Source organism: Sciurus vulgaris (genome assembly GCF_902686455.1).
Source record: "Sciurus vulgaris genome assembly, chromosome: 9".
Taxonomy (NCBI): domain Eukaryota; kingdom Metazoa; phylum Chordata; class Mammalia; order Rodentia; family Sciuridae; genus Sciurus; species Sciurus vulgaris.
This window is the reverse complement of record NC_136469.1, coordinates 57,010,682-57,038,263: the sequence shown is the minus strand read 5'-3', so window position 1 is coordinate 57,038,263 and position 27,582 is coordinate 57,010,682. Positions and strand designations below refer to the sequence as shown.

Below are 27,582 nucleotides of genomic sequence, written 5' to 3'. Positions count from 1 at the left end.
AATGTTCCATGTGCTCTTGAAGGGCGTGTGTATTCTGCAGTCACTGATTGTAGTGTTCTATACATGCACTTAGGTTCATTTGATTCAGGGTGTTGTTCCTAAATCTTATATCCTTACTGATTTTTTAATTTAAAAATGTATCCACTCCCAAATTCACATGTTGAAATTTAATGGCCAATGTGATGGTATTGAGAGGTAGAGCTTTTAAGAGGTATTGAGGGCTCCTCCCCTCAGGAAAGGAATTATAAAAGACCTTGAGGAGGGAGTGCATTCCCTCTTGCTCCTCCACTTTCCACCCTGTGAAGTACAGTGTTCTTTCTTTTGGGGGATTCATCTCTCACCAGACACCTAATGCCAATCCTATGCCCCCAAGTAGTTAGAATTACAGGCATATGTCACTGTGCCTGGCCATACACTGCCCTTTCTTGTCTCTTGCTGCTTTGGAGATTTTTTTTCTTTAGCATTAGTTTTTAACAGTTTGAGTGTAATATGCCTAAGCATAGTTTTATTTGTCTTTATCAAACATGGGAATTTTTGAGAGTTTTTTTTTTTTTTTTTTTAATCAGCTTTGGAAAATTCTCCATTATTATTTGTTCAAATATTTGTCCTATCCATCCATCCATCCTTTCTTCCTTCCTTTCTTTCTTTATTTCTTTCTTTCTTGGATTCTGAATTGCAAATATGTAAACTACTTGATATTGTACCACAGACCACTCAAGCAGCCTTTTCTTTCTGTCTTTTCTCCATACCTCAAGTTGGATAGTTTTTATTGATCTAGTTTATTAATCCTTTCTTCTGTGTTATGAAAGTTCTCAAAAAATCTATTTGCTGAGATTTCATTTCAGTTCTAGAATTTCCATTTGGTTATTTTAAAAAAGTTTGCTTTTCATTGCTGATCTGTACCTGTTCACTCATTATGTCCATCTTTTCCTTTACACTGTTGAATATATTGTTGTTAACTATTTTTAAATCATTCATTGCTAATTTCACTATTTGTGTTGTATTTGTTCCTCTGGGTCATATGTTTCTGTTTCTTTGCAGGCTTCATAATTTTTTATTGTGCATTTATGTATTACATTGTGGAAAGCTTGTGTTTTGTCTTCCATTATACAGTTTTGAGTTTGTATTAGTAATATGTGATACCTTTACTGGTGAATCAACTGATTTTATAAGATAGATTTAGAGTAGCTCTTATTTTAGGGTGTGTTCCTAACTCTCATTGCATGGTTTTTGAGAGGTCACAACTGAATCCTCAGAGTGTTCAACAGAGTCTTTCCACTCTGGGATATTTGCAACTTCATTGTCTGTGAGCACCATTTGACCTCTTGAATCACCATTCAACTCTTATATCCCCAGCATCTGCTTTTTAGTGGGCTTTTCAGGGTCTTGTCTTACACTAGTATAGCTTAGTATTTGACCAATGACCAGTGGTAACCTCTATGCAGATTTCTGAGACTCATTTCTGTTATAAATCTTTTCTCTCTGATACCCTGCCTTGTGAAATTGCTACTGTATTTGGGCTCTACTCCTTGTGTCATGGTTCAGAAAGTGACCATGGTTCAAAAAATAAGGATGGACCTGGAGCCGATAGCCTGTAATATATAGCACTATGAAATCTGTTGTTCAGTGTCTTAACGTCTTGCATTAAGTATTTTGTGTAGTTTTACAGTTGAATGTGGCAAAGGTACAGGTTCAGATAACTGTTAATCTGTCATGATCAAAACCAGGAGTCTATATTTTTACAAATTTGATATTGCAATGCTTCTTACAATTAATACAATTTATTTATTTATTTTGGTGGTGCTGGGGATTGAACCCAGGGCCTTGTGCATGCAAAGCAAGCACTCTACCAACTGAGCTATATCCCCAGCCCCAATTAATACAATATTAATCAAAAATACTTAGTGTCTACCAGTTGGGAAGTACAGAAAAACAAAACCCCCATTTATATTTTTTAGGCACTTATGCTCACTTGAGCAGATTATAAATATATAGGAAAAGTTAAGTTTCAGTAGAACAGTGTGCAGTAAAATGTAAAATCTCTAGGACTATAAGTGTTATAGAACTAATATGGATTAAACGGCTATAAATTACAAGGAAAAGTACAAGGTCTTATGGCAGAGGTTGGATTTAAGTAGAGCTTTGAAGAATGGATAATACTTAGATAGGAAAGTATGGAAAACCGCCACTTCTTAGCCTGGGTTGCTTCAAGCAGCTCACCGCCGCCTCTTGCTCTTTCGGCCCGACCAGCGGGACAAAAGACACGTACTCTTCTGAAGTTCATGAAGCTGCTTCCCTCTCATTCAGATAACACACCCTCAATATATAAGCAGTCTCATGCATAAGCAATTGTAACCAGATATGTCCATCCAATCCTGTTAAAGGTCAAGCGATCACTCACTCAAGCATACATGTAAAGTATATCTGTCCACGCGCTAGGCGGCTGAACTGATTATCATACAGCCAATTGTAAACGCTTTCTGCCTTTATCCAGGCATAATCAGGACGCCGTTTGCTCTCTGCCAGTCGCCATCTTTAGATGCACATGGCGTAACCCTGGGCCCCGGGTTTCGCCCGCCACAGGAAAGATGGCATTTCAGGATGTAGGACACACTAAATGAACACAAGAGATGGAAATGAGCAAGACATTTTTGAATGGCCAGTCTACCTGTAGTAATGGGTTTGGGTTGGAACATGGTAATAAGTGCTGCTTATAATATGCTTATACTATAATATCATTTGATATAATATGATAATATGCTGAGCAATTGAGAGCCTTGGACTTATTCTTTTAAGTAATATAGCAAAAATGGGAAAGATTCTTAGAGTGAAGAAAGACTGTGATGAGGGAGAACAGTCAAAAGGCTGCTACTGTCATTCAGGGTGCAGCAATAAAAGTCTCACCTAGGGTGTGCCAGTGGAAATGCAGACGAGAGGAAGATCAAGAAGCAACTTGAAGAAAAACATCAGCAGAAATTGGTTATTGACTGGATGTTTGAGAATGACATATTGGCAGACATTGGGAAGTCAAGAATGGAGCTTTACTGCATCAAGAATGATAAATTGGCTTTAGAGATTAGAGAGCTGAAGGGATTGGAAACATCATTAATTTGTTGTAAAGCTAAAATGACTTATTAATATTTGCAGTTTGAAAGTTTTAGTAGTTCTAATTTTGTTCTTACACCACAGTATTTTTTACTAACTGTAAAAAATACTGTTTCTGCTGTTTCTGCTGTTCAGTTGGGAATTGAATAAGACAATAAGAATAAAAACCAGACAGTGCAAAGAGGTTCTGGCAAGGAGTGAAATTACTGAAGTGTATTACCAAGATAACCAACTCATGCCCCACATATTCTCCATTTCCCTTAACACTTGCTAGGGTGCACTTTTTTTTTAACCTGTTCATCTTCATACTTACTGATCTGTTACAGGAGTTAACTTCTGCTGCATAAAAAGATCACCACAAAGCAAATTGAAACACCAACATTCATTATTTCTTCTAAGTCTGTGGGCTGTGTGATCATCTGTCTGGGCTTGCCTGGCTGATCTCTGAAGTCTTCAGCTGCTCAGCCGGTGCTGCTTAGTCCAGGGGAGCCTCATCTAGCCTTGCCGCTGCTCCATATAGTCTCTCATCCTCCAGTGGGCTAGCCCAGGCTGGTTCACTCAGCAGCAGTGTTCCAAGAGAGAAAGAATGTGATCACTGCAAGGCTTCTTGAATCCTGTGTGCAGTACCCACACTTTTCCCTCATTCTCTTGGTCAGAGCTAGTTACAGGACTGCCAAGATTCAAGTAATGGAGACATAGATTTTTTTTCCCTCTGTTGGGTGGACTGTAAGAAATTTCTGGCCATTGTTTTCATTCTACCACAACTATAAGTTCTGTGAGTACAAGAACTCTGCCACCCTTATCATGCACTATCCTGTCTTCAGAAATGGACACACAGTAGGGATAACTGTTTTTTAATGAATGAGTAAATGAATGAAGGAAGGAAAACATTCAGGTAACATTTCGAATGCATCTTAAACACAGTGCAGAACATGTGCACACACATGTGCCACAACAGCCACTGGCTCTCCCCTCCTGGCTGCCACTACTGGCACCACTCAAATACACTTTACCTTTAAATTTATATATATTTTCATACTATCATCAGTAAGTATATTTTTCCTATAGACGTGTTTCAGAGAGAATCTATTCTCCTACCCTTTGAAATTTACCAATGGATCAAGATATATTGATATAGATATCAACTATATACATATATATCAAGTATGTATGTTTATATGTTTTCATATGTATATTTAAAATGCCACTTGAACTGACATTACTTGGTGTTTTCACTTTCACATTTGATTGCCTGTGAATAATTCATTTGGAATTCATGCATGCCAGAGTCCCATCCTGCTTTTCTGGCTATGCTACTATAACCAAACACAATGTAGAACTAAGGGTTTGCAATTTTGTGGGTGCAGAGCCAACAAGCATAACCAGGAAATCAAATGGTGAAAGGAGGTTTGCTGCAAGTAAGGAGAGCATGGGGTGACTCCCAAAGTGGTATCTTCCCCAAAAAGGAGGCAAGGGAATCTAATTGGGGAGACTTGTCCATGTGTGTCAAAGGGCACACATTTCTATGAAGGTACATTTTGAGATCATGCTTCTTCATGTATCATGTGTTCAAAATGGTGAACTGGAAGCTTCATTTAGCATTCTAGGGAGAGTATAATGAGCAAGTTCCCTCCAGGGCCCATAATTGTTTGGGGCTGCTTTAAACAAGTTCCTTAATGGTCTTCTCTGGAGAACCTTCCCCGAAAAAAAACAACTTGAATGGATGTTGGCTTTTACCATGGGAGGCAGAGGCCGCTTCCCCACAAGCACAGGTGGTTGATCCTGTGAGTTTCTAATTAGAAGTTTCTAGCTATAGCAGCTACCTTTGCAAGTAGACCAGCTCCAACTAGAACACTTGGGAGACCTGGAGCAAATGTCTGTATTAAAATAATGAAGTCAAGAGGAAAATCCCATCTGCCTCTGAGAAAAGTGGTAGGAGTTAGATTAGCCAGCATTACTCTGTCAACCTGAACAAATTATTTATTCTCTGTAAACCTCAGTTAGGGCAATATTTCTCAGGATTGATATGAGAATTAAGTGAAACATGTGAAGCACTGTCTACAATTCCTTTCTTGTGGGAGGTAGTCAATAAAGTTTAGTTCTTGCTCTGTGTTAACAGAAGTACAGTTCCGGTGCCACGGCATCCATCAGGGTTTTTCCTCAGCATTTTTGATATTTGGGGCTGGAAAATCCTTTAACTTGAGGGGCTGTCCTGTGCTAGAGGATGTTTAGCAGTGTCTCTAGCCTTTGCACACTAAAATCCTCTAGGACCGCCCACAACAGCACAAAATGACTTCAGACATTGCCGAATGTCCCCTGGGGACAAAATGCAAACATTTTATTTAGCAGTGACATATAGCCAATTTAGAGAAAGAATATAGCAGTGTACACATAATTGTAGATGGAAAAGAAATAAAATACTTGATTCTTCTCAGAATATTTAAAACTTGCTGTCTATATCCTCTTAATAATTTATGAACACATTATTATTCTATTTTGCTAAAACAGCTAACATTTGCTAGGAATTATTCACTGTTCCTTTTGCTTTGCATGAATAGCTGAATATTTTCTGTGTGTCTGCCATCCCTGTTAGATTGATATTCCATCCTCAACAGGGACCTTATCTGTACTAGTGCTGAGCACGATGTACTTGTATTCACTAGGTAGGTATTCTACATGTCAATTGGTCACATTACACCCAAATGAAACAATATAAAAATGCAAAGAGGAGTAGAACAAATAAAAAAATGAGTTTATGCATACTTCAGTATGGTAGCATACAAATAATTATTGTTTTCAAAAACTTTTAGAAATAAGCTCTTCCGAAAAAAGCAAGTCTAGTGTTAATTTATCCTTCATCATCACTAGCACAATGTAGTATCAGAATGATGTAAATAAACAGACATTTTATTTTATTTTTTTGGGTGCTGGGGATCGAACCCAGGGCCTTGTGCTTACAAAGCAAGCACTCTACCGACTGAGCTATCTCCCCAGCCCCATAAACAGACATTTTAAAGTTAAATTTTTTTTCTTTTATATTTCTTATGAAAAGGGTTTCAGAAGTACTTAGAAATTTTGGGCTCCTTCATACTTTATGTTTTATTCACTGTATGTCATTACTAAGATGTCAAAGTTAAACTTTAAATTCAGGACAGGTTTAATTTTATCTTTTTTTTTTTTTCCTGTTAAGAATGTATTTCCAATTACATAATTGAGTTAGAAAATTAAGATATAGGAATATATAACTAAATGAAAGTTTTCATGTTACTGTATATATCTGAGTTATCGTTTTTAACAGTTGCATAATATTTAACTTATTCATTAAGAGTCATGTAACTGTTAATTTGTTACCAAAGAACATTTAGATTGTTTCTAGTTTTTTGCTGAAGTGAATATCCTTACATTTATTTATTTATTTATTTATTTTTGCATACTTGCTCAGGTAATTCTTTAGTACAAATTCCAGAAAGTTAAATTATAAAACGAAAAGATCCTGTCACTTATGTTTTACATTATATGCAGTGCGCGTGTACATTACCTTATATCATGTGTAAAAAAAGGCTTTTCAGCAAATTTTTTTTTGTTTATTACCTAATAGAAATGGTGTAAAGTCACCTTTTATTCTTATGATTTCATCCTTATTGCTCTGCAAGATGACGAATGAAAATTGCACCTAAATGGTGTCTGTTGTGGCCGAATACACTCTTGAATAAAGAGACCCCCTCATCTAATTCCCACTGTATCCTCTGGATGGCACCTAAAATTCTATTTTCAAACTGAAAATTGTGAGCCAAACATAGTGAGTCATGAAATCACTCTAATGAGTTTGAAAACAAATTTTAATGAAATCTAATAAAATAAAGAGAATATATTTCTTCCAGTGGATCATAGTCAAAAAGTGTTTAAATATCTCTGATTCTAGGAGTTTTCCTGTTTGCAAGAACAGGAGTGCCCAAATCCATCTTTAATGGTTCAACCTCATGGCTTTGAAGTTAATCCACTCAGTCTAACTGTCTTCACAGAGAAGCCCCTGAGGTGTTGGGGGTGGGTATCAGAGATGTGTAGAAAGTAACCCACCAGGCATTTCATTGAACCCTTCACATATTCAGAACTAGGCTAGTTGTAACCTTTTGCTTTTCGTGTAGAAAAACAAAGTTCACTGGATATTTCATTTGTTGCTAGCTAGTTACATTTTCTGTTTCTCTTTTCATGTATGAAAATCTTCCTAAAAACCTCACCGTTGGGGGAGGGAAAGATGCAGAGATTAAACCCATCTTCTTCTCAGACAATTCAGTATCTCCTTTTCTGTTTCAAGGTCCTTCCTCAAAAGCACAGAACTGAGCAAAAGGAAAGTGAGGGGAAGGGCTGGGGACCAGGGGCACGGAAGGGGCTTTCCCTGTTTTTTTCAAATCCTTCGGTTCCAAAGGCGTAGTTGGTATTTCAACATTTTAGAAGTAAAACCTACCTTTACAATTAATGCAAATATTACTTTATGATTCATCCTTTCCAAATGATTCTTGGTTTCTCTTGACATTTTATTTTAAAATTTGAATTAGCATTGACATCATCCTAGGAGTTGCTCAGTGAATTTAGCTATCTTAAAAGGTGGTACAAGTTCAGTTTTTAACAGTCACCCAGGTGTCCCTCAGGTTGCTGTTGGGTTTTTAAAACTATTTTTTTTTTTTTTTCTTTTTTAGGTACACAGTAGTGCATAAATCTTGTGTCAGGTTGTTATTGGTGGGAAGACTATTTAGTTTGGTGGTTTGTCCATATGCCTATAATTTAGAGCTCTTCATTAAAGCTTTTTCTACAATAGTGATCATGGTACTTAACCTGAGTCAGTTCTGCTAAAGGAAGTTGAGTTGACTTTTTAAAGTTACTGTGAAGGCTACTTTATGTTAAGTCCACACTTAACAATACAGGAAACCATCCACACTTTTAGTATATACATAAGTCAGTGCCATACAGATACTGAATGGGTTTTATCAGTTTAAGAAGTCAACCATCTCACCTTCTTCACAACCTTGCAAGGCTGTGGGCCAAGATTGTTTGGAAAGAATCAGGACAGCATCCCAGATTAGTGGAAAGTCTAAAATGAAAAGAATGGTTTCTAAAATTTTAATGAAAGTTTGGGCTCCTGTGGTGTTCTAAGGTTAAGGATTTTCAGAAAAATTGTTGTAACTTATATTAGCACTCTATTTCAGTGTAATCAGTATTTTTCACTGGTATTCTCCATATAACTGAAATTTATGATAACAATTCTTTAATATAGAAATATGCTTCTCAACAAATGTGTATACAAAGTTTTAATGTAGCTATACACTTAAAAATGTGTACAAACATTCAAGTTTACTAAAGAATATTATGACTTAGAGCATGTATTCTTTGGATAGCCATTTATTAACTAGTACATATTCCAAGCTCAATAGTACATATTCAAGCTCTACCTTTTCACACTTCCATTCTATCCAAATCTCTCATTTTTACAAATGAGAAAACAGACCACAGTGAGTTGGTTAATTTCCAAGGTCACCTACCTAGCCGGGGCAGAACTCTTGAATTTCGAATTACTTAATTCCTCTTTACTATATCAAGTCAATTTTCCCCTTTTAAACTGTTTATCTTAATACATATGTATTTAATTGCACCGGTTTGAATATTTGCACTCACTAGTTTCTTGTAGAAAGCAAATATTTCCCTGCCAATCTTCCTGGACTTCCTGTTCTATAGACTGGGAGCTATTCTTTTCTCTTTTGTTAGAGTCGGACTCTGCTTTGCACCCCTGGGAGTTCTCAGTAGGCTGTCTCCATCTGTCATTCAGTGCTCTAGCAAAAGAGGATTTCATTGGAAATCAGGTTCCTCTTTTGAAACTTTTGTGCTTATCAGAGTATTAGATAAAGAGTTCATGGATGAGAGCTAAACTGTTTTAACAGAGACCTGACAGTACATTAGTTTAAAGAACACAGAAGTTTGTTTCTCACATCACCACCAGAATGAGCTGCTGGAGTCGTCAAAGGCGCTATCTCATAGTGTGGTTTGGGGACCTAGATTCAGAACCTCTTACTTATTGGCCATCTGCTAGGCTGTTCTTAGTCACCTGCGTGGTAGAAGCCACATCTGGATTTTATCCATTAGGAAAGAGAAGCAAAATATGGAGGGAGCACCTCAATGACCTTGAACCCACAGCAGTTATGACTTTCCACTGGTGATCGTTTTGTCAGATGGCCATATCTATCTCCAGGGAAGTGTGGGGCAGTTCCAGCTGAGCTGATACAGTCCCCACTCCAACCCTGCTGCTGTGGAATAGGAGAGAGCACTTGTTGGTAGACAGCTCACATTCTCAGCTGCAGTTCCAGGTGCCCTTCAGTGCTTTGTAGACATAGAAAAAATTGACAAATTTGTCTCAGAAATTAGTTTTTGCTCTTGGAAACTCCTTTTTCATGTCACATAGCTAATATTTGATCTAAATAAATTTCAACAAAAAAATAACCTATATTTAAAATAATGAAAGGATATCTCTTAATTAAGTAAATCCCCAATGATACATGGTTTTAAGTACTATCTTTATCTGAATTCTTTTTTTATCTGATCATTTTCATGTTGTCAGAGCCCCTGGTGTAATACAAGATTGCTAGGGCCTGCAGTGTATTAATACTTGGCTGGAGTTAAATAAATTAAGATCTATAGCATTGATAAGAAGCACTCTTATTTTTGTATATTTAATTACACTTTTGATATTGCAGAGTTTCTATTCCAGGTGGCAGGGAAATGGCTTCATTGGAATGCACCAGAAGACAGCCTGGTGGACCGTAGCAATCCTCCACTGTGCTATGCAAAACTCTGATCAGTCCCTCTGAGCTTCTCAACTGGAGTGACTTATAGAAAAGTTGGAGACAGTTCTAGGACATCACAGAGTTCTTGAGTGCTGAAAAATAATATACATAAAAGCCAAGACTGTAAATCCTTGAAGTTTGGAAGGTGATAAAAAGAAATTGCCTCAAGTATGCATAATTTTTATGTAGAGGATAAAGACCAGTTGTACCAAACTCAGGACACCGTGGGAGCTCAGAAGAGGTTTCAGATCATACATAAGTGATAATTTCTTCATTATGCAATCTTCCTGCTGTTAGATTTAGATATCAAAGAGGAACTACATCATGTCTTCTTCTAAATTCTTTAAAAGGATTGTGTTTGGTCTTAATATATAGTTTACCACTGCATGAATTCCATGGTGATGGAATTTTTAAGGTTCATCCCAGTGTTACAGTTTTGTTTTGTTTTATTAACAGCTCCAGAATGGCAGGAAACAATCCATATGGGGGAGTGCCTGAACAAGTAAGTGTTATAATCTCACTGTGAATTTTATTTATTTTAAAATTTTATTTAAATGTATTCACCTTTCAAAATATATAGAGGCAACCATAGTAATTCAATACAGTACAACTCTAAAATTAGTAAAAATTTCTTTTCAATTTTTTCTTCAGTTTTCCTGTCCTTCCAGGTAAGCTTAGAGAGGACATGTCATATAAAATGAGTCACTTAAACCACCAAGTCTTGTTGTGTAAATATTGTATATGCTGTAGTTAAAACAATAGCCCTTAGTTTCCTCGGGCTCCTGTAACCAATTATCACAGATCTGTGACTTGAAACAACAGAAATAGAGTCTCGCAGTTTTGGAGGCTAGAGGTTGAAATCAAGGTGTCGGCAGGGTTGGTTTCTTCTGGAGATTCTGAGGAAGTCTTGGTTCCGTGGCTCTGAGGTGGCATCTGCTGGCTGCTTTCACTCCATGACATTTCTTGGCTTCAGGACACAGCACTACAATCTCTGCCTCTCTTGTTACATGCCCCTTTCCCACCACTCTGTGTGTCCCCTATGTCTCTGCGACCAAATCTCTCCCTTTTTTTTTTCTTTTTTTAAGAATATAATGAATTTTATTTAGTACAAAGACAGTTGAAATTCAAATTAAAATACTAGCTATTCTGAACTCCCATCTTAAATAAACCTATGTAGAAATTAAGCAGTAACAATGATTCTCTTTTCTTAAAAAGGTATCAGTCATTGGATTTAGAGCCCACCCTTATCCAATCCGACTTCATCTTATCTTGCTTATCTGCAAAGAATGTTGTTTCCAAATAAGGGTACATTTGTAGGTTCCAGCAAATAGAAATTAAATATAGAAATATATTTAGTTTAACTTAGTTCAACTCACTACAGCCCTTTAAAATATATATTTAATACTCTATATTAAAAATATATATGCATTAAAACTCTTCTAATGAGGAGCCAAATTGGTGTAGTTGAAAAGAGTCTTTTGGACTTAGAATTTAAAGATCATTATGTAAGTGTTGACTGCTACTGACCAGCTCATTTAAGTGAAAAAAAAATCACTTATCCTGCACTCCCATCCTCCCTTTTCATTTGAAAAATAGAAAATGCTAGCCTTTCGTGCACTGGAGTTTTAAAATACTACATGTTTAAGTAATGTGCTTTGGGAGCATGAAACTGTTCATTCTTATTAAATTAGCAGTTATGAAGGGATACCAGTGTTCCTTTTGTTTTTCCCTTACTTTTTACTTTGAAAGATTCTAATAAATTTTTGTTGATTACTAACACTTTGCTTCTTTCTCTATCTTCTATTTCTTGAAGCATTTTTATGTACCAGAACTTTGAGATACAAAAATAAGTATAAAATAAGATACAGCTGGGCATGGTAATACATGCCTATAGTCCCAGCTATTCAGGAGGCTGAGGCAGGAGGATTTCAACTTTGCAACCAGCTTAGAAACTTAGCCAGATCCTGTCTCAAAATAAAATAAAAAATAAAAAGGGCTGGGATACACCTCAGTGGTAAAGCACCTCTGGGTAAAAATGACCAATACCAAAACAAACAAAAAACCAAGTAAGTGATACATAGAGTCTAGTCTCAGGAACTGCCATTCTAATAGGAGGGATGGAGACAGTTTCCATATGGTAATAAATACTATAGCAGTAGTGATCTGCATACAGCAGGACCAAAGTGTGAAGAGGGATTACTGGGTGCCACTGGGGGTGGGGGGGAACAGAGTTAGGGAGGACTTTCCAAAGAGCTGTTTAAAAGCTGAGATTTGAAAGATGTGATTTGCTAGGATAGACCAGGAAAGAGAACACTAGGTACCAGGACATGCTGGTCCATTATCATTTTCCACTAAATTTTAGTGGCAATCATCTAAAACAATGGATTTCCCAAAATTTTCCATGCACAAAATCAGCCAGAAAAACAAAATCAAAAGTGAAAAGTTTTGAGGAATCTGGTGTTTCCTTAAATAAAGTAGACTTATCTTGATGTAATATTCTGATTGATTTAGGAAGAATGAGTAACTTTTCACATTAGGATACTCTTTCCAATTTTTTTGTAAAAATGGCAATATCAGGTAAATCTAGGAACATTTTCTTTGATCATCGCATGAAAGACATTTGACTACTCATATTATCAAAACCCTTTGTTTTACCTTTCACTTTTAATATGTGATTTCTAACAATTAAAGGCAAACACTAACCAGCATGAAGGTTGTTTCTACTTGGTTTTAAACCATGCTTTCCTGTCTCTATACACAGGAAATCTTATCAATAAGAGATGGTCCTTTACACCACACAAGAGTAAAACCAGCTGAAAACATTCATTTTGAAAGCTTCTTATGTGGGCAATTTTGTGCTCATTAGCAACAAGGCTGGGGCATATTCTGGTCGTTTCATTTTTGAGGGGAAATGTCCTTGAAGATTTTTTGTTTTTTTTTTGTTTGTTTGTTTGTTTTGTTTTTGTTTTTTCTTGTCTTGAACATACTGGCCTGTATTTCCTAAGGTTTACATGTCCTTGGTGAGCTATCTTCTGTGTTTTATTTGTGTGTGCTGGAGTTTGCTCTCCATTCCTGATCTAATATTATAAGCTGCAGCACAACATGGTGTTATCTTTTGGTGCTTTTGCTATCAATTCAGCCATTTCAGCCACCTCCAGGCTCAAAGGAAAGGAAATGTTTCTTCTAGGTCATCCTTTCTGCTCTGAGACTGGTAAAGTGGCGCTCATTTTTACAGAAAATGGAACGTGTTTTCTTATTCCTGTATTTCTTTTTCAGCAAAGAATGAATAGCATCAATGAGATTCACTCTGAAGCATTGAAGTGAAGCACACTTTTTGTTCCTCAATTGAGAATTTGCATCCTTAACAAGTAGACCGAAGTGTTTTTTTTTTAATTTTTGAAGTATAGGTGGCCTTTATTTTATTTGTTGTGTGATGCTGACGATCAAACCCAATGCCTCACACTTGCTAGGCAAGCACTATACCACTGAGTCACACACCAGCCCCTAGACTAAAGTGTTCTTTATTTGAATACTGCCTTTCTTACTCTTGATTTAACCAGGTTCTTAGGTACCCAAGAGCCTTCAGTAATTTACTAATAACAACCGGGGACTGAATATTAAAGAAAAGTACGGATTTCCAGCATACTTACTATCCTGTCATAAAAAGTAAAATGTGGTTGGTTTCTGTGTTGTCCACAAACATTTCAAACAGATGTGAACTAAATGGAAAATAAATTTCTTTGGATTTTTTTTTTTTTTTTTTTTTTTTTTTTTTTTTGTGCCAGGGATTGAACCCAGGGGTGCTTAACCACTGAACTTCATACCCAGCACTTTTTATATTTTATTTTGAGACAGGGTCTCACAAAGTTGCTTAGAACCTGCTAAGTTGCTGAGGCTGACTTTGAACTCATGGTCCTCCTGCCTCAACCTCCTGAGCTCCTGGGATTACAGGTGTTAAAGGCATGAGTCACCACACCCAGCTGGTATTATTATTATTATTATTATTATTATAAACTTTAGGAACTTATCTGCTTCCTGGACTGAAAATTCTCTTTTCAGTTATTTTGAAATTGTTCCAGAGCTGCTGTCAATAATTCTTTTAAGCCTTGAAATTGAGGGGTTAGATTAGTGATATTTGCCATCATAAAAGAAATATTTATTTTAGGATTATATTCTTATATTTCTAAGAGAGTACTAGCTTCAAATAATTCATTCAAATAAATAGTAACCTATCAAAACAGAGTTTAATTCCATCAAAATATATTGTGTACCTACTATCTTAATTTTCTGTTTTGTTTTTTTGTTACTGCTATAAAAATTAACCACCAACTCATGGCTTAGAACAACACACACTTATTCTCTTATAGTCTAGATGGCAGAATTCTAAAGTCAAAGCAGCTTGGGAGGCTGAGGCCTAAAGATTGCAAGTTCAAGACCAAAGCCAACTTCATCAACTTAGTGAGCCTCCGAGCAGCTTAGCAAGACCCTGTCTTAAAAAAAAAGAAAAGAAAAAAAATCACAGATGGTCTGTGGATGTATCTCAGTAGTTAAGTGCTCCTGGGTTAAAATATTTATTGAGCATCCACTATATGATAAGCATATACTTGACTCTGAAGATGTACTAGTGGGCAAACCAGGGCCGTGCCTTTGGGATTTCTGGCTAGCCTATTCTTCTCATTCCCTTTACTAGGTAAATTCCATACACAAGAAAGTTTAACTAGTCTTATTTAAATTTTTTTTTAATCCTGATTTAGAATATTTTCAGGTCTTCAGTTTTCATTCTTATAATTTTTAGATATATCAACTTCATTTTCTTAATATAATGTTGGAAAAGTAATGATTACATGATTTATAATTTCTTCTTTACAGATATTTCATTTGAATCCTTTGTCTCATACTATATTTAATCCAGAATTATTTCCACCAGAGATGCCACTGCCCACAGGTAAGAGAACATCGTTTCTGCCCTATTGTTTTACTTTCACTTTTTAAAAAAAATTCAAGCTTTGCTAGTAGTCTCTTAGAAATTTGGGTTGCACATAGAAAGGAAATGGTGATTTATATTTTAAAAACACATCTTTCAATACATTTTCTTAACATATATTTGCACAAAATTGTTTAACCTCACTTACCTATTATGTTAGCTACCGCAATTGCTTTATCTGCTGGGACAACTCAGATGGAATTTCTTTTCTCAATATAAGGATTTCCTGTTTCTCCCAATTTTACTATCTCAGTTCTTTTTTTAACTCCTCTGTTGTGTCCTTCACTCATGTGAAGTCTCTACTCCTCAACTCCATTCTAAAAACATATATGACAGCCTGTTGTGTGCCTGCCAGTCAAAGGAAACATTATAAAAATCAACTCAATAGAAAAACCATCTTTTAAAAAAAGCTCTTTTAGCTTTGCATTCTGGCCAATTGGAAAAAAAAATTACAATAATAATCCTCCCATGCAGCATGACATAGTTAATTATCTGAATTCACAAATTGTTTAATCTCATATGTAGTAAAAAATTCAACCTCATATGGTCTCTTTTTTACTGATTTGTGCGAAGGCTTGGTTTGATGGCTCTTTCTATTTTGTTTTACCCCTCGCATCACCAGTGGAACTGAACAGATCAGATGTTCAGAAGAAATGTGGGTGAACGAAAGAGATTGTATACGAGAGAGTTTGGTAATCACTGGTGTGACAACAGGTGTTTTGTTTACTGTGGATTTTCGTGTCTCATGGGGAGACATAATCCAGTTTTTATCATTGTCATTGAAAATTACATGGCTATGCTGGTACTCACCATTCATGCTTTAGATCAGAACGTTTCTCTGCATTTATATCTTTAATATTTCTAGGAGTTCATGGGAGGGAAGAAAGGAAATCTGCCACACTTTCATCTTCACTAGCAGAAGTTATATTGCAGAGGCCCTTCTGTCTTCACCCCACACAACATGCTTTTCAGGCTACAGTATTTGTGGTCTTGTGAAGTGCTGTCCAATTTGAGTTCTAGGTCAACTTCCTGTGAACAAATAAATGTCTTGGTAGCATCTGTGTTTCCTGTCACCTTTTTTATTCTGGGACTCAAAATATTTTTCTTAGTATTAATGTTTTTCTTAGTATTAATGTTTTATTGAAAATGTAAGAACTTGGTTCTGCCCTCAGGAAATACACACATTTCTATTTAATACCTTGTGAATACCAAACAGTTATCTTGAGGCAGATCTTTCTTTTTTAAGTGTTTTTTTTTTCCCTCCCTTTAGGTTTATGGACATAGAAGTAAGATTATCAAAAGAACCATCTCAGTTAATACTCTGGTCAGAGCTTCATGTTGTAATTATTTTGCTGTAATATTGGAAAAGCTTTTAAAATTCTTTCTAAAATCTTATTTTCTGATTGGTATTACCATCATTTTTATCTGAATATTTCACCCTCTTTATTCCAGTCACATAGTTCTGTTTTTATAGTCCAACATATATGAGATGTTTCATTCAAATTTTAAAGGAGTAAGGAGGCTGTCTAAACCAATATTAACTTGAATTTTTATATCGATTTTTGATTTCTAGAAATCTAAAACTATTGGTAAATCTGCTATTTGTTGAAAACTTTATGGGATATGGGACAACTGTTAATTCTGTAACACTCTACTGCAATTTAAATTTCTCTGCGCAGTGGGATGCCACTTTCATGACACAGAAACTTGGCCAAAAGAAAGTTGGTTGGCCTTAAAACAAATATATGCATATCAAATCTAATTTTCTAGGTGATTTAACTTTGTGTTCTCTGAAAGAGAAAAATGGAGCTATTTCACATAGAATTTCACATATTTAAGAAGATTAAGTCCTACAGAAAAAATAACACCAAAACTGAAAGTATTTAGTAGAGTTAACAAGAAGGGAGATACTTAAAGTTTAATGTAAATGTGCTCCCAGCTCCCAAAACATTTCCCATGGCTTTATCCAAATATTGCTTTCTTAGAGGGCTCTCTTCTTAATGTGTTCTTTTAACATTCTAGAGGAAATGTTTCTATATCTATTACATTGTCCTACAGGCTGTTATTTTAGTGGAGTGAAAATATCTCTATATCTAATCAGTTTTATTTCCTTAGCAAAAATTAAATTCTTGTTTTTGTTTTTTTTTTTTAATTCTTACTTTTCTTAGTTTAAAATGTTCCAGGGATAACTTTCATACAAACAAAAATAAAGTAATTTTCTGTATTACCATGTTGGCCAGTGACTCCCCATTTTTCCTCTCTTATCTATGTTTCACTTCAAATCCAATCATTTTTCAACTGACATAAATTTCTTGAATACTAACTAAATAATATACCTTTTTTCCTATAGTTCTTTAGTTTTATCCTGATTCAACAAAATGCTGAAAAGACAAAAAATTCTGTTAAGTTATTTTAAATATCAACCTGAAGATTTATCTCTTCTTCGCAAATTGATTTATCCAAAATAAGGCTTAAAGTCTCTAGCAGAGAAACAGTGAAGATTCAAATGGACACAGAAGCATTCTTCTAGAATGTTTTTAGTACCAAACATCTTCATTTACATTCAAACAAATATGAACTTCCATACATCATAATTTATTCCAGAGGTACAGGTTATGGTACTTTTGACATAAAAACCACTTGAGGTTTTTAAGGACTTTCTCTCTTTGAACAAATTTATATTTATGCTGTCAGAGTTTCTGATTATTTGAATTTTCAAGTCAGATAGTCAGTATGTGGATTAATCCTGTAGCTTTCATTGTGTTTTTTAAGTTATTAATGGGTATGCACCTAACTTCAATGAAATTATTTTCAGGGTTTTCTAAAATGCTTGTGGAATTTATTTAGAACAGAGTTCATATGATAGCACAATATTGAGAAATTCCATAGACATGTCAAAAGCTACAGATTAATAGCTTTTGATAAGAATTCATAAGAAAAATTCACCATACCTTGTAGACAAAATTTAAAAGGGGGAAAGAAAACAAACTAGTTAGGTAACAAATGCCATATTCAGGTAAGGGAAAAGAACAGAAATGTAGCATAAGGAGAAACAGGTAGCCTGGGATCATTATCTGTGTCTTTCACACATGTAGATAGATAGCTAGCTCCATCTCTTAATTTTACATTGAGCCCATGAGAACTGAAAGTCAGTGGCCAGTGATATAAGGCAAAAGAACATGTAAAAGTGCCCAGGAAGCAGTTGCTACATGTAATTGATATTCATGTTGTTTTGAAAATGCTGTGCTGGGAGACAAAATGGTGGAGTCTGTTGACTTCCCAGGCTTGCCCACCAGCATACCCTTCCTTGGGTTGGGCAGTGTGCCATTGTCAGTCAGCAAACTTTCACTTATTGTGACTCTCTAGAACTGTAAAACTATTAAAATAAGGGTAATATTGGAAATTTAATAGTTCAAAGGAGGAAGAGAAATTATGCCCTAGTAGAATTTTAACTACAAAAGTGATTTGAAGCCTCTATTTACAAATATAATTTCAGTTTTTGACTTGCTTTACATTTTATACCGCATTTGAGAAGCCTCACAGTTTCTTTTGGTTTCTGTTTGTTGTTTTTGTTTTTAGCAGATGGCCCATACCTTCAAATATTAGAGCAACCTAAACAGGTAAGAAGATGAAAGGGATGGGACTTTTTCTGAAATGTTAGAGCCCTACAGCTAATATTAAGCATTACATAATAGTAAACAATGGTAAATAAACATTATGAAGGGAAATAGCTTATCTGGAAGATCAAGCCTGCCAAATTATGTAACACTTTTTTCATCCACTTTACATTTCTCTTAGTCATTTTTTAAATGGTCTTGAACCTCAGTGCATAGTTCTGTGGAACTCCACTTAATTATAGATCCTTAATATTCTCCTATCTCTGCCAACTTAGCTCATCAGCCACTCCCAGGAAAGGTGTAGTTTATTTACATTCATTTTCATTGATAAAGAAATACATGCATTTCACAGCCTTTGAGTTAAATCAATCATGTCCACTCATGAGTAGTATTTTCTAACCTTCTTCTTTGCTTTCATAGTTCCAACTTTTTCTCTTGTCTGTGGAAAATGTAACCTAAGACCTTAAAAGTACCAGGCAGAGAGAGGTAAATTATTAGAATGGACTGTTGAATTCTCTTCCCTCTGGTGTTAGCTTTAGGCTCAGTCTCTTTGCAGCAAAGAGAGGAGCATTTTATTTAACCAGGCTCTTCCTCTGAACACTAGATTTTATAGAGGATGACTTGAAATGGAAATAGCCTCAAAACCATGTCTCAGCTCTGTGCATGTATATATATTGGAAACTGCATGCCTCCAGTGCTGTAAAAAAGGAGGAAAGAGAACCTTTTTTTATTTGCCCATAGGTCATTCCAATTATTAGGGGATGGAAGTAACAGTGTAGTCTCTCACAGAATAACAGTCACCAAATCACTGAATGGATGTGCTTTTCATATCTGTGTAGGACTAAGCATACATATACCTATCCTCCTACAGTTATATTATCCAATACCTTTTCTAAGTGTTCTTTGTAGTAACCCAGGTGAATGAGTGTAGCTTTATATTGTGTAACATTTAACAATTGCAAGAACTTAAATGTCTAGAGCTATATAAAGCATCCACTGCATTTGTGGTTTCCAGAATCATGGCATTACGTATGAAATAGATTCAGTTAGCACATAAAGAATATAAATATCTTAATGATAACCAGACTATCCTTATAAGGTTTAAATTAGATGAAAGGTTTTGTTGTGGGGACAGGAATTCCACGAGAAACTTTGAGGCATCATTCTAGTTGCTTGCAGATGGCACATCCTGGACTCAGGGTTGCCAAAAACATTTTCCTTTGCTTTACCTCCATGTTCGACTCCTGTACCAGTGATTTCTCAAATTAATTCATCTATTCTTTCGAACAACCATTCAGTGGAATTTTATCCCCTGAAATTTTACACAGTGATCCAGAGTCCTGAAAAATTCTGTTTGTAAGATTGAATAATCCATCAACTATTGAGTCAACTAAAATTTTTCTGCACAACAAAGTATTTTATCAAATACCTATTTTTATAAGGATAGCACTATAATAAAGATTTTAACATACAGTTCTTTATTAAGACCTAACAGTAGTCACAAGGAAAATTTGACATTAATGATTTATCTGAAGAGTTAATGTTATTCCAGAATTCAAAACAATTCATTATGTGTGAGTATATAAAAACTCATGTGAGTAAAGCAATGTGTTTGTTTACCAAAGTGGTATTGTTTCCATATTTGACTTCAGTGAAAGTAAGCAGGTTGTATTTAAGTCAGTCTTTCTAACTGGATGGATGTCGGCTTGCCTTTGAGGTCAGTGACTCATTTTGAGCAAATGGAGTTACTGAGATGAGTGGCTGTGGATTGGCAAATCTTTAATCTCAGAAATTTAGAATAAAAATTACATCTAGACTATACATTTGAGAACATATATCTTCCTGAATAAAGAATTACAAATTTCCATCCTTCATTTAAAATTGCTTTTTATTGACATTTAGATGCTGTTTTGCAATCAAGAAGAGTATCTTTTAAATGTGCTTAAAATTATAAAGCCTTGACTATTTACTTGTAGTCAATTTGACACTTCAGTCAATAAGATAAAAAAAAAATGTATATATATATATATATATATTTTTTTTTTCCAACTGGAAAGTTTCCAAGGAATCTCTGTGTTAAAGATAATGAATTGTTTTATTAATTTTTTTAAGTTAGAAAATGTTCTTTTTCTTTGGGGCCTTTGTGGTATAGGTTTTCCCTGGTCTGATGGAGATGAGTCATAGCATAGACTACTAATCTTCAGAATACCCAGTTCAGTTGTGTTTTTATTTGGTGTTAATTATCTAATACTGTTTTTAAAGTGAAATTGTATTTGAATTGATTAGCAGCAAAGTAAATGTCTATCTTCATGGTTAACCCATTCTGGAGGCTAACTGTTTTACATACTATTGTTTTCTCATGCTTTTAGAAATCTTATTTAATTATTGGATATAAAACAACAACTATTGCTTCCAAAAGATGTAGAGCTGAATTTGCAACTTGTTTTTTAATTTTGATTTTAATAATAGAAGAATTGCCCCTAAAACCTTACCTTAGAAGGCTCCCCCAGTATTCAGAATGGGATCTCCTGTGGAGCCATATGCAAGAGTTGCTTTAGGTATTACTTCAATGAGTTGAGCCCATGTGGGACTTGAGGAACTTTCCCAGACTAGGGGATTTACTTCAGGCCTTCCTTGTCTAGAGGACCAATTTTCTTTGGAAATCAGGAAGTCCTCAGAGAATTTAGAGACAGTTGCAGATGCAAATGCAGAGATTTAAATGAGTGTAAGACACCTGGACCATTTCTAGATTTTAAGACCCCACTAGGCATAATGAACCATCTAGGGAGACAGAGATTTTACTTCGAGCTATGAGCACAAAGCACAAAGCTTCACATTCGCTGTGGATCTGTAGTGTATGAGCCTGTGAGGTAGAAACCCTCATCAGCAAATAGTGAGCATGGGAGTTCCTGATGGCTAATGATCAGCACTGAGTATGGGGCACCTGCCCTACAATAAAAGTAAAAAAAAAGATGAAAATGTTTCTTAAGTTAGGGCAGTAAATTGTTCTTTTCACTGACAGGTGAAATTGAAAAAGGAAAAACCATACAGTTGAGTGTTTATACAGTTTTAAACAACTAATATTACTATCAATTGATTGATTCATTTTGAAGCTGAGTGTTTAGAAAATACAATGAAATCTTCCTTCATACGATGGGGAGGTCCATTTGCAAACTTCACTTTTTTCTACATACAAATATATGTAAATATAGTTAAATTAGTTTTACAAATCACTAACTGTCAGACCTAGAGACCTTAAAGACAGTCTGGTACAGTCTTCTTATACGTTCAGCTGGAAGAACATGGCACTTAGGTATTTATAAGCCCACAATAGTGGCTTCCAGCAGCTCTTCATTGATTATCCACATCTGTAGACTTTCTGGATCAGATAATATAAGGAACTATCTGGTTTTGGATTCATTCAGGTCAGTTAGTATTCAAGCTTGAGCCCAATTACATCAATAATCATAAAATCAAAGATCTTATCTTCTGAATGGTTGAGGGAAGCCCACCAGATGCAGAATGTAGCATATGGTGTGTTCTGTAACACTGATGCAATATTTCTGTCATCCCCCCACCCAAGCAAACTGTAGTCAGAGCAGATAAAGGAGTTCCTTTAAGTAACAATCAAAGAAGCATAACTTGCTAAATATGGCAAAGTTCAGAGCTTGGCAGCAGACATTTGAGATGAGGAAGCTCTAATTCAGACAAGCCGTAGTACATCATATCCAAAGGCTTAAACTCCAGCAGTTCACTGTCCACATCTGTGCAGCAGCGGAGGAGAACCCAGGTGCCATAGCTCAGTGCACAGATACCAGTTAATATAATATTCATGATAATTTGAGGAAAGTAATTTTCATTTCCCATGTCTTCTCTCATAGTTCCATATTTTTTCATCCAGTACACATAAAAATTAGAAATTTGTGTGTAACTTTATTTCTCTCGTTTTTAGTAAGTATTTCTCAAACTTATTGGCTCTGTGTTCACCTTTGCAGAGAGGATTTCGTTTCCGTTATGTTTGTGAAGGACCATCCCATGGCGGACTTCCTGGTGCATCTAGTGAGAAGAACAAGAAGTCCTACCCTCAGGTCAAAGTAAGTTCTTAGTATCCTACTATGCGGATTCTCGAAGATTCGATTTTCTAGGATCAAAACCAAGGAATTGCTTTAAATGAATACAATTTGCCTTTACCCCTAAGCAGATGTGTTCACATGAGTATTATAATTTTTAAAGAACAGTTGGTCTCATAGCAATAGAAGTGATAGGTTTTCAAACTTGGTCAGCATTTCCATTAAATAACAAAATTCTTTTCAACCTCAGCTAAGAAACTTCTATTGTTTCTTGATCATCTTACAAGGTTTTATATTGTATACCCTCTGAAACCTTAATAAGACTTTGAAACAAATGCTTGATTTTGGCTCTGTAGAGATTTAGGCGAAATAAACAGGTGATTGAATATACGGATTATATAGGATGTCATTTAAGATAATGAGTTCAGATCCAGACAGTGTGACAAGTTCTGTGGGATTTGAATAGGTTTACCCAACACTTCTAAACCTCAGTATCCTAATGTGTAAAAATACAAAAATATTCATAAGGTCTTCTAGGGATTAAATGAGGAAATGTATGTAAGTGCTCCCCAGAAAACTTGAAAATCCCCCAGACCCTCTGTCAGTGCAGTGCAGTCACATGTGTTGGTCTTTCTTGGAATACACAGCTTCACAACATGTTGGTGGGGTAATTAGGCTCCCCTTTGCCATCTTCATGCTCTTCAGTTGTTGGCTGAATCAATGGAGAATGTCTTTCTCTAAATTAGGCTGAGTTTGATTTTCCTAATATGGCACTGTGTTTCATAGGCTGACGGAGGATAGCTTTGTCAGTCAGCAACTGCAGTTTAATCATTTATTAAAGCTTTTATTTATTCAGAAATTCAAAGCCTAGACAAAAAGTTCCCAACACTCGCCCACTGGTGTGTATGTCCCTTCAGTATTTTTGTTGGTGTGTTTTTGTCAATAACTGTTCAACAGATCTGGCCCTCAGCAAAATTGCTATGTAAGGGAATCAATCTTTGCTTTTACCAGCCTTGCATTCTGTTTCTTTCTTTTCCTCATATGTATCTCACTTCTAGGCCCAGGCCTTTCTAATTTTCTTATTCTTGTTCTAAAACAAGAGGGAAAGAACTGTGATGCCATTCTTTACCTTTCAAGTGTAATTCACCCATAGTCATGTTTTCATTTTGAGACTTTTAGCTCTAGTTATGGAATGACAGATGTTTTCCCTGTTTAAGGTAATTAGACAGGGAAATGCAATGTCTTTTGTCTACAGAGGAGGTTGCAGTTGTATTACTCCAGATTCTCCAGAGATCCAGGGATAACAGGAAATAGATCAATGGATGGATGAATGGATGGATGGATGGATGGATGGATGGATGGATAGATAGGTAGGTAGGTAGATAGGGAGGGATGGACAGTCCCACATGGCAAAGTTGAGACTCAGGGATGCTGGTGGCATGGCTCATTCCAAGTCCAGAAGCCTCAGAACCAGAGAAGATGGTGGTGTAACTCAGTCTTAGACTGCAGGCTTGAGATCCAAGGAGTTGTGGGGAAGGTTGTTGGTATAAGTCCTGGAGTCCAAAAGCTGGGACTGATCCTGGAGTTCTGATGTCCAAGGGCAGGAGAAGAGGAGTGTCCTAACTTCTGGAGAGAGAGAGAGAGAATTTTCTCTGCCTTATTCTTCTTGGTGCCTGCCAACATTGAGGGCACATCTTCCCCTCAGTCCATTGACTCACTTGCCAAGCTCCTCTGGAAACACCCTGACAGACACACCCAGAAATAAGTCTGTCCCAGCTCTCTAGGCATCTCTAAGTCCATTCAAGTTAACACCAAAAATGAACCATCACAACAGTCATGGCTTCGACCCTTTACCACCTGGGTGAAAAATGAGGAGCATCAATAAAGAAGGGAATTAGAATCTGTTCAGCCCAGTGATTTTGCCAAGTATGTGACATGCAGTGTCACTTTTGCTTTTTTATTTTTGGTGGTGCTGGGAATTGAACCACATTATCACTTTAATATTCATAACAACCCTGGAGAATAAAAATGTGTAATGCCTGTGAGGAAACTGAAGCTCAAAGAGAGGAATTAACTGGTGTTTCACACAGGATTAGAGGTTCTTTATCCTACAGATGACTGTTTCTCACTGAGCCTCTCATTTAGAGTATGTGCACTTGAGGTTCTGTAGACAGGAAGACCAGGGGATCAGACACAAGAGGACAATGGTGAAATAAGGCATGGAGAGTGGAAATTGTGGAAGATATAGGAGGGAGAGGCTGGGGTAGGGGAAGTGTGCTCAGGTACCAGAGTCAGATCCCTCACTCTTTAACACATGTGTCTGTCCTCTATGCAAATGTGTGTGTTTATGTAGATGTGTAATTGAAGGATAATTGAAGTCAGCCCTGATACTGATTGTAACTACTTAAGAATTAATTTTGTGAGAAAAACTGTACAGTCCTGTACATTCTTGATACTAACGAACACATGGCATTAACTTTGTTGTGAGTTTATTGACTAATAAAAAAGTTTATATCTCCATGTATGCTCAGTTTCATGCATCCTTCCCATGTGATGCTTCCACCCACACAGAAACTTTTCTGCCTCCCAGTCACAAAATAGTTCAGAAATGAAACAACTTGGTGGGCATTAGACATTCTTGAATCACATCTGCATCAAGGAGTTGAATACTTAATGAAAAATATAGATATGTGAGCAGCTGATAATAAAGCAAGTCAAATATAAATGTGGAAGATTGATCATGATTAATCTTCAGTTGAAATGGCACTTTCAATTAAAGGAAATAATTTTATTTACTTTAGAATCTCTCCATTAGAAGGATGGGAAAGAGGGAAAAAGAGATAATCGTGAGGTCTTTTTTTCCCCCCAGAGATTTTCTTGCAGTGTTCCTTCTGATAGTCTTCCTTATAAGGAGTGGCTATAGGTGACCTTTCAGTTTACAAAGAGATTGTAAATCCTGTTTTCTTATAAAATGTATGCATAGGAAAAGCTGCTGTCAGTCTGTCTTATCAGGAGGGTCTATTCAATTGTGTATATCTTTCCTGCAGTAGTTTACTAAGTACCTGCTGTGTGTGAGGCTGCAAGGCAAGCAGTGACAGGTTCACCTAGATCAGGGTTTCTCAAACTCCTCACTGTTGTCATTTGACATTTTGGGCCAGAAATTATTTGTTGTGAGGGACTGTCTGGTGCCTTTTAGCATATTAGCAGCATCTTTGGCTTCTACCCATTAGCATCCCAATAATCACGACAACCAAAGATGTCTCCAGACATGTTCAAATGTCCCCTGGGGTGCAAAATCAGTCCTGTTTGAGAACCACTGATCTAGATGCAATGTCCAATCAATCTTAACCTTATTCCTTTGTGTACATTTTTCCTCTGAAGCTGTATCACATAGAATAGTATAGACAGAATGTTATTGTACAGACACTTGCTGTGATCCCAATTGTTAGCAGATATTTCTTATTTTCAGGATGATGATCATGGTGTCTGAATGATTTCACTAGAATGTCTGAGTTATGTACTTGGATATTAAGGAAAAAGAAAAGAAGGGAAAGTACATAAATTTTCAATGTTCTGTATTCTGTGGTGACTGCATATTTAAAAGTTAATGTCAGAGCTCTGTTGAGTGTCTGTTATAAACTTACAGAAGAGAAAGAGGAGGTGGAGCCAGGGATTTCATCCACGTGCTTGAACAATGGGAACACCTGTGGATGGTGCTTTCAGGTCAGGGGAGGTATCATGAGAGTGCCACATGACACCCCCAAAATCCATTCCCGCAGGAGCCTCAGAGGGAAGGCATTTACATTTATTGGAAAGAAATGGTACTTAGGAGCTTTGTAGATGCTATATATTTAGTAAGTGCACTTGTTCAGGCTTGAAGGTAAAAATATCATAAGCCCTGCCTTTCCCTCACCTACATCCTCTCTCTCCCTCCAACCTCATTCCCTGCCTCTGTGAAGCACCACCACCCTCCTTGGAGAGGCGCCCAGGAAGGCTGGTGGTTCCTGTATGCTCAGTCCTGTGGAGGCATCAGCAAAGGGTCAAGGGCCAACATAAAAGTTCTAGGAGTTGACCATGGCTTGGGGGCTGCACAAACTAAACTGCACTTTATAGAACATGTAAATATATAACCCACTTGGGTGACTCTCTACTGATTGTCTAGATTTGATGCCTCAAGTTAAATCATTTTAGAACCAACTCTAGCAACTTACCCAGGTCCTTCATTTTCTACTGGAATTGTGTCCCGTGCATAAAACTCTGTTGCAAATAAGCAGGGTGCAGGCTAGGTTTAGACACTGTCCTGACGTGTTAAAATCATTTCTAGAACTAGGGCTTCTGTACCGTGGGGTGGTACACATGTCTTTCACATAGCTGAGAGAAAGAATCCCATTTAGCTTTCTAATGTTGTGTGCAGGTATTTCACATTGTTTTTACAAAATATTTTAAATTATAAAATATTTCAAGTAAAAGGGATATTTAAAAACTAATATAACAGATACCATGTGCCACCTTGTAAGAGTTAAATTGATATAAATGTTTACCCATATTTGTTGCTTCTTTCTCTAACATAACATAGTTACAGCCAAGGCCCCACCCTTCTATCACTTGTCCTCCTTCCTTTTCCATAGGTTAACTACTACTCTGAACTTCTAAGATGTTTTAAAAATATTTTTACTGCCTAAGCATGCATTAATAAATATTGACATTTTGAGAAAATTAATTTTTGCTAGTATCAACTCAAAATTTCGATTACATATAATGACTTCTTTTCAGACCAAATGAGTGTTAAAACTGGGTCCCATTCAAGATTAAACAGTGCTTGCTTTGCTCCTACTGATTCTTCTTTAGTAATTGGATAAAAAAAAGTTTCCTTCACTGTGTGAAATTTATGCTGACTCTTAAAGCAAAAAATAATATTCAGGAAAAAAATCTAGAGAAAGTAAATATACAAACTAACTCTTATGTCTTGCCCT

General features: G+C 36.2%; 1 protein-coding gene across 12 annotated transcripts in view; it reads left to right on the top strand.

Annotated features, from left to right (window-relative positions):
- The window catches only part of NFKB1 (nuclear factor kappa B subunit 1), a 199,013-nt gene that overhangs the window by 95,362 nt on the left and 76,069 nt on the right, over positions 1 to 27,582 (top strand). For 7 of the 12 annotated variants that reach the window (XM_079154676.1, XM_079154673.1, XM_079154672.1 and 4 more), the window contains 4 exons: positions 10,395 to 10,440; positions 14,808 to 14,883; positions 18,502 to 18,542; positions 22,535 to 22,633. In XM_079154676.1, coding sequence (XP_079010802.1) covers positions 10,395 to 10,440; positions 14,808 to 14,883; positions 18,502 to 18,542; positions 22,535 to 22,633 — 262 coding nt within the window. Of the gene's footprint in view, positions 1 to 10,394; positions 10,441 to 13,789; positions 13,922 to 14,807; positions 14,884 to 18,501; positions 18,543 to 22,534; positions 22,634 to 27,582 lie in introns of all 12 variants that reach the window. The other 5 variants (XM_079154677.1, XM_079154679.1, XM_079154670.1 and 2 more) reach the window with 4 other exon arrangements.